A 16,017-nucleotide genomic window follows, 5' to 3' on the forward strand; every position below is an offset into this window, starting at 1 on the left:
ATTTTTGCCAAAGCAGTTTCAAAGAAATAAAGACATCTAAACATGAAAGGTTAGGAAAATTAGTGGTGATTCTTTAAGAGAATGCTCTAGCCATACTACTGTGTTTATTTTACTTGGCACTAAAAACTATGCATCAAATGAAGAACTACAACTGAAAGAAAAACAGCGTGTCTAAAACAAAGCCTCCAAACTATCTTTTCAATGCTCATACACGAACAAGAAATGTCAAAACTCCTAGATGGCTCTAGGCTACACAGAGGAAAGCGTAACTGACAAAAGTTGTGCAGAGACGAGATAAGACACAGCGAAGAACACATTCAGAACAATCACAGACAATGTTTTTCCTCTCCGTGGATACGAGGACAGGTGGGCTTACCATAGGAGCTACTATCAGGACATTCCAACTTGATTTCCTCAAGCAACTCCACAAAGAAAGACACAAGGTATATGATGAGAAAATAAGGAGGAGGGGCAGAAAAGATAACCATGGAGCAGAGAAAGAGCTTCAGAGTAGGCTCTAGATTGGTCTGTTTGTTTGCTTGTTTGTTTTGTTTTTGTAAGACAGGGTATTGTGGACAGAATCTGAAGCACTGAAACTTACTATTTGACCATTATATCTCACAAACACAGGGCCATTTCTCAAAAACAGACTTTAAGCAGAAAAACTTGTAAACAGGTAAGGTTCTAAATTCACACTAAATGGCATTTTTATAAATCTAGAATTTCTCCACTCATTTAACAGACTTTCTTTGTTTTGTTAAAACATTTCTCTTTTTTTAGCCCTGACTGTCCTGGAACTTGTTCTGTACACCAGGCTAGACCCAAACTCAAAGATCTGCCTGCCTCTGCCGTCCAAGTGCTGGGATTAAAGGTTGCACCACCACCACTACCACCTGGCAAGAGTACTTTTATTATTTTACTTATCCTAGGACGGCACATGTTTCTCAGTACAGTGCAGAGGTCAGCTCTCCTTCCACCCTGGGTCCAGGGACTGAACTCAGGTTGCCTAGTTTGCATGGTGGGCTCTTATTCATGGAGCTATCTTGTCTGATATAATATTAAGTGTATAATTACACTATATCCTATGTGTACACATTTTCACTTCTAAATAGATACTATGAGCTATCAGTGATCACGATCTACTAGCAATTTATTAGGCAATGGAGGATGGCATGAAGTAGCAGTAAACTGCAAAAACAGTGCTAGTAACTTTAGAGTACGATAATAAACAACTCCTCAACACTAACTTTGTGCTGGGTGCCCCCACCCCATATTTTAAAATATAATGTTTACAGCTATCCCATGGAGGCAATCTCACTGTTCTAACTTTACAAGTTAAATAGTGTTGCAGGGTTAGAAAATGTACCCAGCATCTGAGCCCAGTCCTTCCACAGAGCTACTGCCCTCCCACATTCCATGCATCTCACATTGACAAATGACTTGATTCCCGGCCCTCAGTTCTAAACAGCCAGTACAAAGAAACTAGCATTTGTAATGCTAACTTACTGTAGGCTGTTTGTACTTACCTCATGTGTACAGCCTTCAACTGTTTCAACTGACTGTACCTTGACTTTGGGCATCAGGTCCGCCAAGCTTAAAAAGTTTTTAAAATGACATGAATTATTTTCAATAATTAGATCATAAGTCTCTGATCTGCACTGTTAAATAAAATGACGCTGCCAGTTATACTGTAAATCCAAACTATTTTAAATATTCAGACAATCCCTACAAAGATGCAGATGGGCAGTTTAGGCTTCAAATGGGTCCTTTAGTAAGGAAAGTGGGGACCACATTGGACACGGACTCACGTGCTAGCTTTTAAATCACTTCTCCCTGATGGGACTGCCTTCACAGGCCACAGGGGAAGAGGACACCTTCAGTCCTAAGGCAACTTGATGAGCTGGGGTGGATGGGAAGGGGAGTGAGGGAGAGAGGGTGGGACTGGGAGGGAAGGAAGGAGCTACAAGGATGTAAAGTGAATAAAATAAATGAGATAAATAAATATTCATAATTTATTCAGGAATAAATCATATTCATTATGATTTAAATGAGCTGAAAATTCAAAAGTGCTAAGATCATGTTTTGTTTTAAATATATAACCGACTGCTACATAGATTATTTAACAAATATCAGCTTAGCTCCAATATTTTGGATAAAAACTATCTCTCCAAAGCACTGTCACTACCTCTAAACACAAAGCATATTGAAAAAGCACTACACAACTGAATGTATAAACTAAACTAACTTAAATGTTGCTAGAATTTACAGAGATAGTCATCAAAATCCTATACCATACTAATCAGGCTCTCTGAATGCTGAGAGGACAAAACTATAAATAAACTAAATGTATTTCTATACTAGACTCATTATTATGCATTATATTTGTGATATTTACTTTAAGACAATAAATGTATTTTTGGTAAAAATCCAAAAGTTCTAACAATAGGTAACAAGAATTTTAAAAATATATTTACTATTATTTTGCAACCTATTCAAATTTTTGGCACCTTTTCAAATTTTTCAGTGACACCTATATCACCATTTATAGTAGATAATTTAGTAGCTATAATAGCCTAAAACAGCCAAGAGAAAACAAAATTATAAACAGCATTATTACGATGGCAACCAGGTCAACCAAAAATATTAGTATCAGAAGTAAAAGTTCCAGCTTTAAAAATTTGAGAAGTATAAATATTAGAAAATCTTTAGTCACAGACGCCCCTCATCTAGAGTCGCTTTGTGCATCATAGCCATGGTACTACTTGTGACAACGAAAATCTAATCTCTTGTAATATTCATACTTATTCATACTTATTCTTACACTGGGTCAGTGTCACTCTTCATCACGAGACATCTATAAATAAAGAAAACATCTTTTCTCCTCTTAAAAAAAGTCTTCAAATATTTTCCCAAAATGGAATTCTAAAATATCAAAATATGAATCATTTGTTTTCTAATTCTCCATATTTAAGTAGCTGCTCTGTATTTTCCTGCTTATAGAGTAACACAATTTTTAAAGTGTCATGCACCTATCAATAAGAGTAACTAACTTTATGACTATAGAAATACTACCTTAAGTCTTCATTAACTGAGTCTTCTAGCCTGGGCTTCTTGCCAAAAATAGGTTCATCTGTGCCTTCAACATCTATCTCTCTCTTGTTTTTCCCACTAGTGGATGATTCTGATTGTAATTTGGCATCCAGTCGTTTCCTGAAAAATCAAACCGTTTAGAATAAATTCCATAGTATCAGTTCTAATCTTAAGATAACCCCATACTATTTAATACATTATACATACTTAGCAAAGCAAAGTCATCTTCTAAATAAACGACCTTCCCAAATCAAAGCTGGACAACTCTCAGAATCCTCTAAATTCATAACTAGTAAAGCTGAATATTATTCCGTATATATTTCGTGTTATCTTGGAAGAGTTACTTTAAGATTCTAAAGTTCCCATCATAAGAAATAACAACAAATTAAGTTCACTGTTCCTTAAAACAGTAGACATTTACATAAAGACTGTAAACCTTTAAAGCTTTCTCTAACAGTACATTAGTACTATTTGGAAAAAAAAAAAAAAAAAGACTGCATGGTTAGATCTGAAGCCAGGCATGGCAGCATATAGAAATCACAAAACTCTCAGGCAGCTAAGATAGGAGGACATAAATTCAAAGGCAGCCTCAGCTGCACAGTGAGACCCTGTTTCAAAAAAGAGAAAAACAAGTCAATCAAAAGAAAGCAAAAACCCCAAGTAGTGACACTGCATAGATTAAATTATCTTTAAGGAACTCAATCTAATTTCTAACCCCCCCCCCCACAAAAATCAACTCCAATGCAAATTTAAATTTACCTATAAAGGTAAAAAATAAATAAAATGGGGCTGGAGAGATGACTCTGCTGTTAGAAAAGCACTAGTTGTTCTTCCTGAAGACCCAGGTTCAACTCCTAGCACCCACATGGCAGCTCCCAGCTCTCTGTAACTGCTGTCCTAGGGCATCCAGGGCACCAGGCAGGTAAGTGGTACACAGACATACACGAAAGCAAAACACCAATACACATAAAGTTTTAGTGTGCTAGAAACTTGATTAAAAGCAGCAGTGAGGGATGGCGCCACACACATGCCTTTGATTGCAGTACTCACAAGCACATCTCTGAGAGTTCAAGGCCAGCCTGATCTACGCAGTGAGTTCTACGACAGCCAGAACAGTAGAAACAGTCATATAAATAAAAAATATATAGATGCGGAGATACATAGCTTCTATAAAATAAGAAATTTATCTTTTGCTATTGCTACAGGATATAAAATTACTAAAATGTAAACAGATAATTGAGCGTCACAAAAATTAAGAATTTAATTTAAAGGTATCATTAAAAGAAAAAGGGGGTAAAACAAATACAGATGACAGTTAAAAACCACTTAACTGAAAAGGCATATATCTAAACTACTGGAGAACTACAAACTTCTATTTTTATATTTGTTTACTCATTTTGAGGTAGGGGCACATGCATGTGGAGTTCAAATGACAATCTTCACAAGTTCCTTCTTTCCTTCTAGTGGATTCCAAGGAATGGACCCCAGGACATCAGGTTTGACAGCCAGCACACCTGTACCTGCTAAGCCAACTTAACTGTCCCAAATGTAATTTGTTTTCTATCTGCATGTGCGCCTGCATGCAAGAAGAGGGCATCAGATCACATTATAGAGGTTGTGAGCCACCATGTGGTTGCTGAGAATTGAACTCAGGACCTCTGGAAGAGCAGCCAGTGCTCTTAACCTCTGAGCACTCTCCAGCCCCTACTTTTTCATATTTTTTTAAAGATTTATTTTGTGTGTGTTTTGCTTGAATGTATGTATGTGCACCACATGCATGTCTGGTAGCTAGGGAGGTTAGAATTACTTTTATGATTAATATTTACCCTTACTAGGTATAAAACCAAACTTTTAAAAATATTTATTAAATCACTTTGAAATGGCAGTAAGACTACTAGATATTAACATACTGTTGTGTGCATAAGTATTCATGTGTCCAAAGGTGCACAAGCATGTGTGCATATAGAGGCAAGAGGTCAACAACCTATGTTTTCCTCAGATCACTTTCCACCTTATCTTTTCAAGGCTGAGCCTCTGACTGAAGCTGAACTTGATTCAGTTAGACCGGCTGGCCAGCAAGCCAGGGTCCTCTGGCTGCCACCTCCCAAGTGCTGGGATTAGACACACAATGCTCTGCTAGCTTTTTACACGGATCCTAAGGATTTGAACTCAGCTCCTCATGGTAACATGGCAAGCAATTTTCCAACTGAGCCATTTCCCTAGCCTCCTGTTTTCATTTTCTTGAGACAGGTCCCACATTGCAGCCTCAAGCTCAAGGCAATCTTCCTGCTGCAAGCCTCAAGTGCTGGGGTTATATGAGATATCACTCTTACATTTAAAGTATTATATGTCAAATAAAACTTATGTAATTATGAAGGATGATTTAGAGCAAAAAAAAGTTATAATTGAATTGTCTAAAATCCTGTGTTAATTTTATCAGTAGTGTATAAATTTTACTTTTTCAAAGAAAGACTTCCTAAGCAAGTCGTACTCAAAGACCTAACAACAATGGATTCAAATGGCAATGAGTGCCTTAAGCACTAAATAACACGTACCATTATAAGAAACTAGACTGTTTGGATCTAGATACAGCTTTTCCAGCTCTGGGGCAGTGAATGACTCTAGACAACCTTACATACAGGGTACAAAGACTGACCAGGGCTCCACAACTCACAAGAGGGGTTGTTAATCTCTGTTGACTTCAGGTCCAGAGGACCCAACAGGTCACACATGGTGCACATACATTCATGCATGCAGATAAAACATTCATACACATAATGTAAACAAATTTTCCAAATAAAAACAAATTCTAAGAGCTAGCTTGAAGAGCTCTCACCAGCTATGAGTGTTCAAAAGAGCAAAATAACAGGAACAACCCTGGGCAGAGCACGAGCCAAAGAATCCTGAAGAGCACACTCCCTCTTCCAATGTAATAAACAACAGCAGATGTGGTGGTTGACATCTGCAGTCCCAGCACTCCTACAGTGAGGACAGAAAGCTCAGGCTAGACAGCGACAGAAGCTCGCCTACACAGTGCTACAGCTGAAACAACAGCTTTTACCTCAAAACAAGCTGGAAGAAAAAGCTGTCTTCTGACCTCATGTACACTTCGGCATAGATGTGCCCACCTCACACACAAAATACAAAACAAACCTTTTAAAATTGGAAACAGTATGATCATTGAAGAAAACTGTTGACATGTTATATGAACAAACAGCAAATATACTGAAAAAGCGAAGCAAAAAAAAAAAAAACACAAAAAAAACCATACTGCATTGAAATGAAATTTAAATGGTAAATCGAAGCAGATTCTAGAAAATGTAAACTGTTCCATAGCAATGGAAAGAAAAACTAAGTTGCCTAGGTAGGGAAGGCCAAGGATCAGGATGCTCTACAGAGAAACTCTTAGAGGTGCACAAATAGTTAGATTGTGGTGATGGTTTAAGTGCAGAAAGGAGGAGCGATGGGAGGAGTGACAGCTTATTTCCTTAACACTGATAAGCATCCACGTATGATGGTGCACACCTTTAGTTCCAGCACCCCAGAGGCAGAGGCAGGCATGTCTCTATGAGCACAAGGCCAATAATGGCTACATAATTAGATCCTGTGTACAAAAAAACCAAAACAAACTGATAAGAAAAGAAGCATTAGCTTGCCTTATCTTTATGCACTGTATTTCAAGGAAAAAATGAACAGCTGATGAAAGTTCTAGCATGCATTTTGCTGCTGTAATAAAACAGTGACCAAAACCATCTTGGAAAGGGTTTATTTTAGCTTAGGTGTTTACAATCCATCATCCAGGAAAGCCAAAGCAGGAACTTGGAGGCATCACAGAGACTACTGAGGAACGTTGCTCATCGGCTTCTTCAGCTCCCTTTCTTAGACAGTGCAGGCCCACCTGCCCAGGGAAGGCACCTGCCTCAGCGAACTGGGCCCTCCCACGTAAATTAGCAATTAAGAGAAAACCGTCCAAGGCTTGTCCACAGATCAAGCTGGTGAAAGTCCTCAAGCTGAGAACTAAAGCTAACTTTGACAACAAGGCGGGAATTTCTTGGCCTTTTTGTGTGGTACCTGCAATTAAGCACATTGTGGAGACCAGAGGACTTCAGCATCCTGCATTATTCCCTTGAAACAGACATGGTTTCTCACTTACTCCGAGGCTGGGTTACCATGCTGGGCAGCCCCAGCAATTGTCTTCGTACCCTATAGTGCTGGTGTTGTAGGCACTCACACAGCTATGGCCAACTTTGTACGTGGCGCTGGGGAGTCGAAATTAGGTGCTCGCTCTTGCACAGAAAACACTCTTATCCACTGGGCATCTCCTCAGCCCCAAGGGAATGATTTTTTTTTTTCTTTTTTTATGGCTAGATTCCAGGTAAGGGAGGAAGAAAAAAAAAAAAACAGTACCTTGCAACTACTAATGTAATAACGGACCCAAGCAATCATCAAGTGTGAAAGGCTACTCAGCCTCCATTTTATGGGAGAGAAAACCAGTTTGACTAATTTTTGTGGGGCAGTCTAGTAATTCCAGCACTACGGAAACTGAAGAAAAAAAAATCAAACAAAACAAGAACAAAAAAACGATAGCGAGTTTGAGGCCGGACTAATTCACGTTACGAGATCTTGAATCAGATTTTTTTTTTAAACCTACAATGTGGAGATTAAATCTCTTCCTTCTGTAGCTACCTGCCTTCGCGGTTTAAATACTCCTACAGGTCCTCACCCTCGGCTCAACTGGTTCTTTTAGGTTTTCAAAGACGGCGTGTGGTGTTCTGTGGGTGACACACAGCGCTCTCCAACCCCTCGGCGGAAAAATAGAATCTTCCCTAGGCTGCGAGGTTAGGGTGACAGCCAGCGAGCGCGACCTAGGGAAGTGTGGCGACAGGAGCTCACGCTGTCGGCGCACACGCGCGAACGCCGACACCGTACTTCCCCACATCAGTGTTTTCTCCCTCCCCGACTTCGCCTCCTGACTCCATGAATGCACACTCCCTGCGCTCCTCGTCGTTGTGTTCCCTTCCCTGGCACCAGACAGGGGAAACAAAAAAAGCCAGCCCGGAAGTCCTCCTTACCCGGCCTTGTCCGCCGACCCTGGTGGTCCCTTCCATTTCTCTTTCTCCTTTCCTTTGTCTTTCTTGGCTCCTGCTGCGCTGGTCGAATCATCCTCGAAAACGCTAAAAAGCTCGTCCCCGAAAGCGTCCGCCATCTTTCGGGCTCTAAGACCGAAGCCCCCTCCTACCCAAGAGGCCCCGCGAGCGCACCGCTAATGACGCCAAAAAGACACTCTACGGTGGCTCACGGGAATCAAAAGTGAACGAGTCCTAAGGCCTGCGTAAGTTTTCTCCTTTTAGTCTGGGTTTTGCCCCCTCTTTTCTTTCTCGACCACGGCGAATTGGGTTGTCCAGACACTAAAAACCTAGCGACGAGCGGCGATCGGCCACAGCCAGGCACGCCGCTAGCTCCCGGGAGCCAAGAGGCGGAGTCAGGTGAAACGGACCAATTGAGCCGGAGCCCCAGCCGAGGAGCCCGGATGGAGGAGGCTGGGTGGAGGCGTGGGAGCCGGCTAATGAGGAGAGCTCTCCGGCTTCTGCCGTGCGGTTAGCCGGGATCAGGATCGGGAAGGATACTCTGCTGCAGCTGAAACATGGGCGGCAAAAACAAGAAACACAAGGCGCCGGGGGCTGCGGCGGTGCGGGCTGCGGTGTCTGCTTCCAGAGCCAGAAGCGCGGAGGCCGGGGCTGTCGGAGAAGCCCAGAGCAAGAAGCCCGTGGCCAGGCCGGCGCCCGCCGTGCCCACCGGCGCCCGGGAGCCCCGAGTCAAGCAAGGTACGCTCTGGCCCAGTGCCCAACCTTCCGCCCTCAGCAAAGAATAGCAAACAGCTGTTGCCCGTGAGATCCAAACTAGTCGTCTTCCACACCTGAGCTGCTAGCTGTCGGTGGAGTGGCCTTGTAGATCGGACTAAGGGCCTTTGGCCATTAAAGTTAAGAAACTCTGTTATAGCATGGCATCGCCTCTCTAACTCGCTTTTATTCTGCTAAGAACAAAGTAACGGCGTCTGCTGTTGTTCCGCAGGAGTCTACTCTGAGCTGTCAGAACAGCTACTCCGCTAACAGAGTAGTAAGTAGTGCAGCGTGAAGCGATTCTGTCCTGATGCCAGCTCTGTTTTCTGTCTGATCTTCCTGTCTTCTTCAGCAACCATGTAGTGCCCGCGTCTGTCCTAGAAAAGCCAGTATTTCCTAAGAATAACAGCACTTTACACATTGGACACTGGATTAACTTACATAAACTTCCTGTGCTCCTTCCCAAATCCTTACATTTTTGCTTACCCTGCAGATTGATTTGATAACTTGAAGGTATAGTCCTGCCACTATTACAGCTGGTTTCAAAATAATATCAAAATTATATGCTGTTTTGTTTGCTTTTTTTTTGCTTATAGTTCTTGTGTTCTGTCAACAAAAACTTGCAAGCATATGTGTTTATATATATGCAAATACTTAAGTATCTTACTGGTTCTAATAAGACTGGCAAAATGGTAACATCACCTCTAGGGCATTTTAGGAATCTAATTTACTAATCGCACAAACAAACATTGCTTTAGAGATGTTATGCTCCACAAAGAAAAGCCTGGGAAGAGAGCTTAACAGGGCTTCTGAGTTTTTAAGGTGAGGAATCATGAAAAGGTGACAATTGAGCTGAAGTTAGAAGTGGTCCAGAAGCTAACTCCCTACACATAGAAATAACCTTCCAAAGAATGTTATCCAGAGAGTTAAGAAATAGCTTGGAGCCAGGTGTGCACACCTTTAATCTCAGCACTCAGGGAGGCAGAAGCAAGTGGATCTCTGAGTCCCAGGCCAGCCTGGTCTATAGAGTCAGTTCCAGACACCAAGGGCTACACAGAGAAACCATGGCTCAGAAAACCAAAAATAATAAATAAATAGGAAAAAAGAAAAAGAAAGAACTTAGAGCGCTTTAGGAATCCATAGAATAAGCATTGTGGATGGAGGAAAGAAAAGAGGAGAGTGGAGAAATAGGCCAGTACCACAAGAGCACAAATTATTAGGCTTGTAGTTTCAGATATGGCATACCCTGAGTAGTCCATGACAGTCTGAAGCTGCAAGCCAAGGTCTTTTTCTTTTCCTACTTCTACTGACATTACACTGAATTCTTTCAAGTTTCTGATAGTCATTTGTTGTATTGTCTTTCCTTTCCTCCGGTCCCAAAATGTTAACTTTCTGAAGGTGTTCGTCCTTGGAGTGTAGTTCCTTTTTATAGCCCTTCCAGGCAAGTCCCCTGTTGCCATTACTTTGTCGTTGCCATTGTATTGTCAGCGACCTTCAGTCTTAAAGATGACTTCTCAATTGACCAGCTTTGTTTCCAAGCTCAAGATAGCCATTCCAGCCTTATACCATTTTTTCCTGTTTTGTGTGTTTCTCCCAGATCAAAATAGTTTTAACATCTATTTATTTTGTGTATGGACACAAAATAACTTGTCCAAGTCATTTCTCTCCACCACCTGGTTCTGGTTATCAGGCTCGGCAGCAAACTCCTTTCTGACCTGGCACATCTCACTGACACCCTCAAGTTACTTTTGATGCTTTCCTTTGTTTTCGTTCACTCTGTAAGCAAGCCCTGTGTAATCTTAACACACCCTCTGACTTTTCATGTGTTATTCAGATTCTCGTTTAAGCATTCACATGGAGTACCGACAGAGCCACTTAATGGGTCCCCAGAGCTTTGCTCTTTTCTCCTCCAGTCAGTCCAACGTGACAACAGATAGGTTTTTTCAAAAATGCTGTTTTGACTGGTGGCTTCCATAGTGTCCTTACTGACTAAAATCCAAACCATTCATCTAGCAAAGAAGTCTGCTGTCTTTCTAATTTGTTTTCAGCTGTTGTAAATCTGGTGTTGTCTTGGGTCCAAATAGAACTGGGCTTTCTGCCTCATCGTTTCTTTTTTTTTTTCTTGAATGGAATGTCGTCTGTCTGTTAAACCATCTACAATAACCCTATACCATCCATTTCAGATATCAGTTTCATTCTTCCTGACCTCCATAGTTCATGTGTCATGGCTGTTTATGTCATTCATTTTGGGTTTGTTTATTTTGTTTTTCAAGACAGGGTTTCCCTGTTTAGCCACGGCTGGCCTGGACTCACTTTGTAGACCAGGCTGGCCCTGAACTCACAAGGATCTGACTACCTCTGCCTCCCCGAGGCACTACACCCGGCTTATATCATTCTTTTTATTAGTCAAGTCTTCCCTTACATGCACAATTATACATTTTATATAGCCTAAAAAAAGTATATAGTGGATACATATTAACATTTCTGAAGTATCTAGTCCAATGCTGTTTGTTATTCAGAAAAATCCTCAGAGAAATGACAAGGAGACAGTCAGAGGAGTTAAATAATTCAGCTGGGTGGTGGTGCCACATGCCTTTAATGCGGAACTCGGGAGGCAGGAGGAGGTGTATCTCAGAGTTCTTTAGGCCAGCCTCATCTACAGAGTGAGTTCCAGGACAGCCAGGACAGAAACCCTGTCTCAAAAAAACTAAAAATAAAAAATAAAACAAATGGAAAGAGGGGGTTATCTTCCAAGTTCTCACGATTTACCAAACAAAACATTTTGTAAAAGTCAGAAAATAGTGACTTGGTAAAAACTGAATGGGATGAGACGCCTGTTGTGGTTTGTAATAGGAATGGCGCTTGATACAAAACATTTAAGCTGAGATGACGCTAGCAGCCAGTAGAATTCTTGGAGACAATATTGAGGCGGAGGAAACAAGAATCTCAAAGCCCCGTTGTAAGTGGTTATTAATATTTACTATTGGTTTATCTTCTAGTAAAGCTTGTTGCTAATCTTAAACAGCTTTATAACCAAATCACCACACAGAGACTAGGTTTTTAGTTAACCTAGAACACAATGCTGGGCAATATTTACTCCCTCCTAAACCTCCAAGCCTTCAGTTTCCTAACATTTATATTTCCCACATTATACTTGCTTTTTGTGAAATCTTAGGTCTGGTTCATGCTCCACGTCCTCCAAGATCTATCTCTCCTCCAGCTCTCCTCTCTCAGCTCTCCTCTTGCCCCTTCTCCTCCCACTTTCTGGCTCCTCCCTGCTCAACATTGTGTCTAGTTGCTTTTATTTTGTTCCTGTTTACACAAGAGTTGAGACAGGATGCTTAGAATGAGTATCACAATGCAATATCCAGATTGAAACCAGAGAGTTGGGGGTGGGGGAGAAATCAGTATTTGAATGAACAAGGGTAAGGTGTATACATTAAAAAACATTATACCAACACCCCGTGAACGAGAGGGAAAGGCTAGACCAAGTTCAGTGGAAGTGAGGACTGGTGGTAGTGTTAAATTGTGCAGAGACTCTCAGCTGTTTTCCGCTCTTATATGATTAAGGCCAAAGTGCTGGCATCTGTATGCTTCCTCACAGGCCCTCATCACTCAGATTGCCTTTCTTCACTGACTCTCTCAGCAGTCTGTACTGTTGATAGCTGATTCTGGATTAGTTGTTTATTATGTTACCCCCCTAAAATATGAGCCATAAAGATAGGTACTGGATTTTCTTTTCCCCCTCCAGAGCCCCTGTTTGGGTCTCTTGGCTGATCAAAAGTCACAACAGGCCAAATGTCGTAGTGATAAGGAACACATTAGCAGCATTGCTGGATATGAAAACAAAAACAACACACAATAGAAAAGGAGCAGGCTCCAAATGGAATTAGAGAGTGTGGAAGTGATTCTGGTTCATTTCTTTGTTAATCTGTTGGGTCACTTTGAAGATCTGTATGTTTCTTGAAAGCCAGTTTTGTGGTACACTGTTGCATGACCTTTTGATTATAAATTTGGATTCTATAATACTTTTGTCTTAGAGATGCCACATACTAACACCCTTACTTCCAGTCAGATTTCTAGTAACTTCTACCATCTGTAGCAATCGATGAGGAAGGTAGCAGTAATAAATCTTAAGCCTTTTACTTGGCAAGTGAATGTGAGCCAACTTTATTCCATGACTGTTAACTTAGAATTTTAAAATAGAGTTACTGATTTAGCACATTTAAATAGCTACTTTCTCCTAGCACCTTCACTTTTTCCTGACTGAGTCAAAGTGGCTTCTCTCAGCTTCTGACTGAATTATTCTGCTTGGCCTCAGCAAACTCCAGCAGTCTTATTTTAATCTTCTAGCTTCTTCTCATTCTCTGGCTTGTTCTGCCCTCGACCAGTCTCCGTAAAACTGTCTCCTCTCCTCTCTCTCTGTGCTGCTTGCCTTCTCTTAACTTGCCTCCCTTTCTTCTCTGTTGAGAGTTAGCCATATCCTATTCTGTCGAATCTTTCTCTGATTGGTCACTTTGTCTGCCTCTCAATTAGACAACACTTTCTTTTGTTTTTAAACAAAATCTCAAACGTTTGATTTTTACCAGTGAAGAATTGGGAACCAGATGCTAGGGTAAAAGCCTGCCAGCTCAAAAAAGAAGAGAAAGCTTCTTCCTCCTCAACCAATGTCCCAGAAAAAAAACTTTTCCTTCTCTGTGCTGTCTTGAAAACCCTTCAAACTGAATGTCTGTCCTTTCTAAGTTGTACATCTCTCTTTCTGTGCTCTGACTTCCTCTCACTCTCCATGGTTTTTTCGTATGTTCACTCTTGTCAACTGGTTGATTGCTTTGCCTCTTGACTTTGGTTGGCTTTATTTAATTCTGTTTACAATAAACAGAAAGCTCTTGGATTAAAGGTGTGTGTTAGGGCTGAGCCATACCACAGTTAAAAACAGGGTTGTTTTTTCCAGTACACAGTCTCAGGGTTCATAGTATGATCAAACATCCTACAACAACTTTCAAACATGGGTGCTTCCTTCTACAAGCTAATGTTAACCTTCATTGTTTGAGAGTAAAGGTGTATACTATGGGCATATCTGCATTCCAGCCAGATCACATAGACCTAGAGGGTCTTTGGATATGATCAGAACAGCCATGTTGCTAGATTAAAATTCCTCTACAATTCAGGCAAAACCAGATGGTACAGACCAAATGTGTGTGTTCCCAAAATGTGTGTGTTAAAACTCTAGTCCCCAGGGCAGCTGTATTTGAGTTAAGGCCTCTAAGGAAGTGATTATGGTCAATGATGTTGCAAGGTTAGGATCAATTCAGTACAATTAGTATCTTCATAAGAAGGCCTCCTAGGAACACAGTCTTCCTCCAGAGAAGCACAGAGGAAAAATGATGTGAGCATGCAGCAAGGTGGTGGCCATACCTTCATAACAGAAGAGAACCCGGAATAAAACCAATCCAGCTGGCACCTTGATCTTTCATTACCAAACTCTAGACTAGGAGAAATGAATTTCTCTTGAGTAAGCCACTCAAAAGTGCTTCTTGGGGGGTTGGGGGAGGGGGATTGTTTGGTTATTTGTTTCTATGTTTTGATTTTTTTTTTTTTTTTTTTTGAGAGCCTGGCTATCCTGGAACTGACTCTGTAGACCAAGCTGGCCTTAAAGGGACAGCCACCTGCTTCTGCCTTCTGAGTGCTGGGATGAAAGATGTGCCACCACTGCCTGCTTTTACGCAGTAGTGTTTAATAGTTTGTCCTGGCTGCACAAGCGGATTAAAACTCCAAATATGTGAGATTCATTACATCAGGTCACGTATGATGGGACTTTCTCATACACAGAGGATTATTAATATTATAAAGCTGAAGTTTTTTGCTGGGCAGACTCTCAGCTACTCCAACCCTGCCCCAGCTAACGCCGGCACCGCATCCCACCACATGGTCAGGCCTACCTCTCTGCTGCTGTTCACTTCGTCAGTTCACTCTGGTGTCTGCTAGCTAATCTCCCGCCTCTGATTTCTTCTCCCAGAGTCCCATTCCCTGCCCAGAAGTTCCACCTTCCCCTTCCTGTCCAGGCTGTCAGATCTTTACTAAAGCCAAACAGTCTAGATCGCCTTAGGTGAGGAAGGAATAAATATTTACAAAGTATGAGCCCGGTGATGAGCCATAGCTCTGGTGGTACAGAATTAACAATTGAATATACAGAAACACACCTTCACACAGCAAGCCACAACACACATGTATCCAAGCCTCAGCACCAAGAACAAAGAAAGATTTTCAAAAATGGAAAATAAATTTTGTTTGCTTGTTTGTCTGTTTTGGAAAATCTATTTTGCTAAAATTTTGTTTATATTAATGTACAGTCTTATTTTTAATGACTAATGAATAAAAGTTACTTTTTAACTTGTACTATGAAAAATTAATAGTTATAATCCTCAAGAAGAGTAAAGAAGTCATTAGCCAGGCCTGTTGGTGGAAGCCCATAATTCCTGCTACTCAGAAGGCCAAGGCACGAGACCCACAAGTTCAAGGCCACCTGAGCCACCTAGTGAGTTAAAGGCTAGCCTGGACCGTTAAGGAGAGACCGAGCTCCTGCGAGCTGCCCTCTCACCTCCATGTGCGAGCTGTGCACTTTCTCCCAGGCACACGCGTCATGGTGGGAGGCCGTGGCAGCGGGTAGGGAAAGCCTGGAGGTAGGAGCCGGAAGCTGGCTGTTTGCATTTTCATCAACGTGGGAAGCAGAGAGACAGAACAAGAAGAGGGGGGAGACTGTAACACCTGAAAGCCCACCCCAGCTATGTCCTTACTCCAGCAAGGGTCTGTACCCCAAAGGTTCCATAACCTCCCCAAATAGCACCACCACCTGGGAAAAAAATGTTCAAATCCGTGAGTGTATCGGGAACATTCCTCACTCAAACTACCACAGTGGGTTATCAGAACAGCAAGAAAAAGTTTTGAAGGTAGTGTGCTTGGAGAGATACGGGGGAGTTGGAGGAGGGAAAAGAGTGTACGTATATGATCACATTTCATTGTATACATGTGCAAACCTCTCAGTATAAAAATAGGATGGATTGTGGCTTAAATCCCTCAGAGGACACTC

At 41.5% G+C, this 16,017-nt stretch overlaps 2 protein-coding genes across 2 annotated transcripts in view; one reads left to right on the top strand and one right to left on the bottom strand.

Moving 5' to 3' along the window:
* The window catches only part of Mtrex (Mtr4 exosome RNA helicase), a 64,849-nt gene extending 56,307 nt beyond the window's left edge, over nucleotides 1–8,542 (bottom strand). The window contains exons 1-3 of the mRNA XM_060385723.1: nucleotides 8,163–8,542; nucleotides 3,073–3,210; nucleotides 1,527–1,593 (exon numbers count right to left, since the gene is read on the bottom strand). Of these exons, the coding sequence (XP_060241706.1) occupies nucleotides 1,527–1,593; nucleotides 3,073–3,210; nucleotides 8,163–8,296 (339 nt within the window). The 5' untranslated portion in view covers nucleotides 8,297–8,542. The remainder of the gene's footprint in view (nucleotides 1–1,526; nucleotides 1,594–3,072; nucleotides 3,211–8,162) is intronic.
* A 15-nt stretch (nucleotides 8,543–8,557) lies between these two features.
* Nucleotides 8,558–16,017, top strand: part of Dhx29 (DExH-box helicase 29) — a 48,535-nt gene continuing 41,075 nt past the window's right edge. The window contains exon 1 of the mRNA XM_021638903.2: nucleotides 8,558–8,915. Coding sequence (XP_021494578.1) covers nucleotides 8,735–8,915 — 181 coding nt within the window. The 5' untranslated portion in view covers nucleotides 8,558–8,734. The remainder of the gene's footprint in view (nucleotides 8,916–16,017) is intronic.

The sequence above is a fragment of the Meriones unguiculatus genome, chromosome 6, assembly GCF_030254825.1.
Source record: "Meriones unguiculatus strain TT.TT164.6M chromosome 6, Bangor_MerUng_6.1, whole genome shotgun sequence".
In the NCBI taxonomy this organism is placed as follows: domain Eukaryota; kingdom Metazoa; phylum Chordata; class Mammalia; order Rodentia; family Muridae; genus Meriones; species Meriones unguiculatus.